This window comes from Macrosteles quadrilineatus, unplaced genomic scaffold, assembly GCF_028750875.1.
Source record: "Macrosteles quadrilineatus isolate MER2022 unplaced genomic scaffold, UCM_ALF_1.0 Scaffold_2__2_contigs__length_208266976, whole genome shotgun sequence".
Lineage (NCBI taxonomy): Eukaryota > Metazoa > Arthropoda > Insecta > Hemiptera > Cicadellidae > Macrosteles > Macrosteles quadrilineatus.
Window position 1 is genome coordinate 35,080,241 of NW_026542595.1, and position 5,468 is coordinate 35,085,708.

At 39.0% G+C, this 5,468-nt stretch overlaps 2 protein-coding genes across 2 annotated transcripts; both read left to right on the forward strand.

Annotated features, from left to right (window-relative positions):
• Positions 1–769: 769 nt before the first annotated feature.
• On the forward strand, positions 770–3,349 carry LOC128984068 (uncharacterized). Its single transcript, XM_054403351.1, has one exon. The coding sequence runs from the start codon at positions 770–772 to the stop codon at positions 3,347–3,349; it is 2,580 nt and encodes an 859-aa protein (XP_054259326.1).
• A 54-nt stretch (positions 3,350–3,403) lies between these two features.
• LOC128984069 (uncharacterized) lies at positions 3,404–4,735 on the forward strand. The gene has a single exon (XM_054403353.1). The coding sequence runs from the start codon at positions 3,404–3,406 to the stop codon at positions 4,733–4,735; it is 1,332 nt and encodes a 443-aa protein (XP_054259328.1).
• Positions 4,736–5,468: the final 733 nt, after the last annotated feature.

The following is a 5,468-nucleotide window of genomic DNA, read 5'->3' on the forward strand; positions in this document are numbered from 1 at the left end:
AAACTATGATGTAGCATGGGATCTTCTTCAAAAACGGTATCAAAACAGTAGGAAAATCATAAGTATACACCTCAACAACATAATAGACTTACCTAACCTAATTGACTCCTCCCTCAAGAACATTCGCTCGTTCATTTCTCAGTATAATGAAAATGCCCAAGCACTCATTGCACTCAATCATGACATAGCCAAGGATAATATCTTGCTCTCAGCCATGTTACTAAGGAAATTACACGCAGACATTCGCAAAAAGTTTGAAAGCTTACGTCTAAATTCTCAAGACCTTCCAACCGTAGGTGAAGTAATAACATTTTTAGAAAATGAATGTGCTTACTTAGAAGCTGCTAACCTCTCTAACTCTCAGTTCCCTAGAACTACTTCAAGCAATAGCAATGTAGGTTTCACTCAAAATAGTAAGAGGTCCAGCCCTCACTCCTATCAGATAGGCCTACATAAGTCTACACCGAACCGCACTACTTTACTAGCTTTCAGAGACTCAAACGCCACATGCACATTTTGTAGTAAAAGTGATCACAACATTTACCAATGTTCAGAGTTTAAAGATTTGTCCGTACAGGAAAGATACAATTTTGTGAGGAAAAACCACCTTTGTTTGAACTGCTTAGGTACCGCTCATTCTGTCAAAGACTGTAAGTCAAATAAAACATGTTTTCACTGTAAACTGAAACATCACTCCCTCTTACATACAACTAATAATAGGCCTAATGATAAGCTTACCGGTAATCAAAAGCCTAAAGATAATGCTCCGATGCCCAAGGAAATGAATAAAACTTATGATCACCCTGAACCTCCCTTTGTAGCTGTCTCCTCAAACCCTAATACCACTATATTGCTAGCCACTGCATTGGTACACTTGAAAGCTAATAACGGTAACACAGTTGTAGCCCGAGCCGTTATTGACTCCGCATCTATGGTAAGCTGCGTAACAGAAAATATTGCTAACCTGCTTATGCTTAAACGGACATTTTCCAGTAATTCCAAGATAGATGGCCTATCATCAGTAGAAGTTAAATCTAAAGGTGTGTCAAAAGTTAACATATCGTCTCTTAGCGGAGAAATGATTGCTGATAACAACCCAGTCCTTATTCTAGACAGAATAACCTCAAACCTCCCACACTCAGAAGTTCCAGTTAATGTTAAAGAATACTTCAAACATTTGGTCCTGGCTGATCCAACTTTTCATTTGCCTAGTAAGATAGATGTGCTCATAGGTGCTGATCTATTCGCTAAAGTAATCACTGGTGAACGCATCATCATTAACAAGGATCTTCCTGCTGCCATGAATTCTGTATTTGGATATCTTATCATAGGATCTGCCCCAACTCTTCCTGCTGTAGCCCCTCAAAAAACAGCCCCTCAATGCAAGGGTAATGTTTCTTTATTAAGTACTCAAGATATTGATTTGCACAATTCTCTGCAGAAATTTTGGACTCTAGAGGAACCTCCCATCAAACATCATGTAACATCTGAACAAGAAATTTGTGAAAATCACTTTCTAAACACGGTCTCTAGGGATTCAAATGGACGCTACTTTGTTAGGCTACCCATAAAAGAAAATCATCCCCCTCTTGGTGACTCATCATTTTGCGCTCGCAATAGATTCCTATCACTTGAAAGAAAATTAGAAAGTCAGCCTGAAGTTAAAGCAGAGTATAATAAAGCCATACATGATTTATTGTCATCTAGTCACATGGAACCTGTTAACCCTCCTCCAAATAGTGATAATAAACAATTTTACTTACCTCACCATGCTATTGTCAAAGTAGATTCCTCAACCACCAAGCTTCGTGTAGTATACGATGCAAGCGCACGCAGCTCCTCAGGTGTCAGCCTTAACGATATTCTACATACCGGGCCAAAACTACATAATGATCTTAATGATATTCTGTTAAAGTTTAGACTTTCCCCTATTGTCTTCTCATGTGACATCAAACAAATGTTTCGTCAAATAGTGATCCACCCAGATGATAGAAACTATCAAATGTTGTATTGGAGAGATGACAAAGACGACCCCCTTTCAGTTTACCGTTTAACTACAGTTGTGTTTGGATTCAACTGCTCACCCTACTTGGCACTAAGGACACTTCACCAACTTATCACTGATGAAGGCGCAAACTTCCCTCTGGCAGCTGAGGCTTTAAAGAAACAAGTATATGTAGATGATTTAATATTAGGTGCCAACAGCATAGAACAAGCTTTGGTACTAAGAAATGAGGTGGAACAACTTCTTTTAAAAGGATGTTTCGAACTGAGGAAATGGACTAGCAACTGCCCTCAAATCATGGAAACTCTCCCCGACTCTTACAAAGAAACTCCTCTATATTTCAACTCCTCAGATCAACCTTATTTCAAGGTACTAGGTATAAAATGGTCACCTAACTCAGACACTTTCTCTTATCAGTTAAATATCCCAGACACGCCTCCCACTAAACGAGGTATACTTGGAACAGTTAGCAGAATATTTGATCCAAACGGTTGGTTGACTCCAGTCACTCTTTGGGTAAAAGCGTTGATACAAGTTTTATGGGCACTAGGTTTATCATGGGATGCGCCTGTACCTCCGGATCTAACTGAAAAATGGTCTAAGTTCCTCCAACAACTCCCTTTCTTAAGTGAACTTAGCTTACCTCGATATGTTTCCGTAGCTGATGCTGTTCATATCAGTTTACATGGATTTTGTGATGGGTCTGAAACAGGTTACGGAGCTTGTGTCTACTTGCGATGTGTAAGTTCTTCCGGAGAAATCAACGTACATCTGTTAATTGCCAAAGCTCGAGTAGCTCCTCTTAAGAAGATCTCCATCCCTAGACTAGAATTGTGTGGTGCCCATCTTTTGTCCAAACTCCTGAACTATTGCAACTCTCTACTCTCTCAAGATTATCTTGTCAACGAATTACATGCTTGGTGTGATTCATCTGTAGTCTTGTCATGGATAAAAACTGTACCCTACCGCTTAAAAGTTTATGTTGCAAATCGAGTCTCAGAAATTCAAGAACTTACTCCTACTTACATATGGAAACATGTCTCAACTCATTGTAATCCAGCTGACTTTGCCAGTAGAGGAACCCTTCCCATTTCTATGAAAGACAACAGTTTATGGTGGAACGGTCCCAATTGGTTATCTCTGGATCAGGAATCATGGCCTATTCCTCGCTTCACCCCTCTCCAAGACGAACAATTGCCAGAACGTAAGGTCGAACCTTTACCAATAATGGTTACAACTAAAAAACCAGACTTATTCAACAGGTTTTCATCTTGGTCAACCCTCCAGCGAGTCATTGCTTACGTTCTACGCTTCAAAAATAACCTTACAAACCAGGTTAAATAATCAGGGTTTTTAAAGCTTGAAGAGCTTGATAAAGCAACAATCACTATCTGTAAAATGATTCAGCAAACTGTCTTTTCTGAAGATATTTCTAGATTGAAAGATGGAAAACCTTGTTCCTCTCGTCTCGCGTCTCTCTCCCCCTTCTTAGACGAAAATGGATTGATTCGTGTTGGAGGCCGCCTTAAGCACTCTCAAGTATCCTACGCTGCAAAGCATCCTATTGTATTGCCCAAAACTAACCATGTCACCAATCTCATCGTTGATCATTACCATTTGAAACACTTGCATGCTGGACCTCAGTTTTTACAAGCCGTTTTATCTCAGAAGTTTTGGATCCTATCTGCTCGAAGTATTATTCGAAGAAGAGTTTACAAGTGCATCCGATGCTTCAAATGCAATCCTAAGACAACAACTCAGAAAATGGGAGATCTTCCTCCACAACGAGTCCTACCCTCAAGAGTGTTCAACAACTGCGGGACGGACTTTTTAGGCCCATTCTCAGTTAAACCTTGCAAATTAAGGAAGTCCTGTCCAATCAAAGTATACGTTTGTATCTTCATTTGTTTTTCTGTCAAGGCTGTACATTTAGAGGTTGTTACAGATCTCAGTTCCGAAGCTTACCTAGCAGCATTGACGAGATTTGTCTCTCGACGAGGGTTGTGTAGCAACATCTACTCGGACTGCGGAACAAATTATGTAGGTGCCGCTAATGAAGTTCAAAAGATTGTTAAGAATTTCTTCGTCCAGAAAGAAACTCAAGAAGCTCTTAGTAAGTTTGCAATGGAAAACAACATTACATTTCATTTCTTACCCCCCGCAGCTCCACACCAAGGTGGCCTTTGGGAGAGAACTGTCCGCAGTGTCAAACACCATCTTCGGAGAGTCATAGGCGAACAGATTCTTACTCTTGAAGAGTTCATCACACTAACAACTCGCATCGAAGCAATTCTAAATTCACGGCCCATAACCCCACTTTCATCTGACCCCAGCGAAATTGATTGCTTAACTCCTGGTCATTTTCTGATTGGAGGACCTCTTTTATCTCTTCCCGAACCTGACTGGAAAGATGTCTCAACAAACAGATTGTCAAGGTGGAAGTTTGTTCAAGCCTTAACCCAAAGTTTTTGGAAAAGATGGCAAAAAGAATACCTCTACACGTTGCAACAACGAGGGAAATGGAGAAGTCCTCAACCTAACATAAAAATTGGAGATCTTGTCCTATTGCATGAACCAAATCAACCTCCCCTTTCATGGCGAATGGGACGTGTCATTTCAACTTCCCCAGGGCAAGATGGTCTTGTACGAGTTGTACAGTTAAAAACTTCATCAGGAACACTCTCCAGACCTATAACTAAAGTCTCACCCCTACCAATCAATGATGAATGACGAAAGAAGTTAGACTGTTAACCATCAGTTTATTGTAAATAATATGTTCATTTCTAAAATAATTTTTTTTTCTCAATACTTCATTATTAGGTGAACCCCTCTTAGTGGTTCACGGGCGGGGGTATGTTCAGTATTCAGTGTAATTAATTGTGATTTGTTATAATAATACTTTCTATCAACTAAAAATAAATACAGATGGCATTGGTTTTTAATTTGTTTTAATGTTTAAAACAACATATGGGATTTAACAATGAAATAATGTATTAGTAATTTTTGTTAGTTAAAAAACAAACACATCAAGACTCAAGATCCCTCTCTCTTCTGTAATCTCTCTTTAAAGTTCTGTAAAATCATTGAAAGTTTATTTGTTAATATTAAAACTATTTGTTAATTGTATCTCAGTGTTCTAATTTGAAGAATGAAAACTCCGCTTAACTTATAAATATACAGTCCACTCAATCCACTCTACATGCTATCGAAATTCTACAGTGGCAGTTATGGGAATGACAGTGATTGTATTTTGTTTGCCTTGCACACTGTTTACACTGCCCACTGAACGTTCTACAGGGTGGTGCAGAGGAAACGCAAGTTTTTCAATATTGAATTACTGGGACACAATGGGTTGAAAATAATAAAAACAAGTATTAAATTATAGGTTTTGTAATGCAGTTTTTGAAATTTATGTATATGAGGAACAACCGGCTACAGAGGGTGGACAGAGCATAGAGGAGAG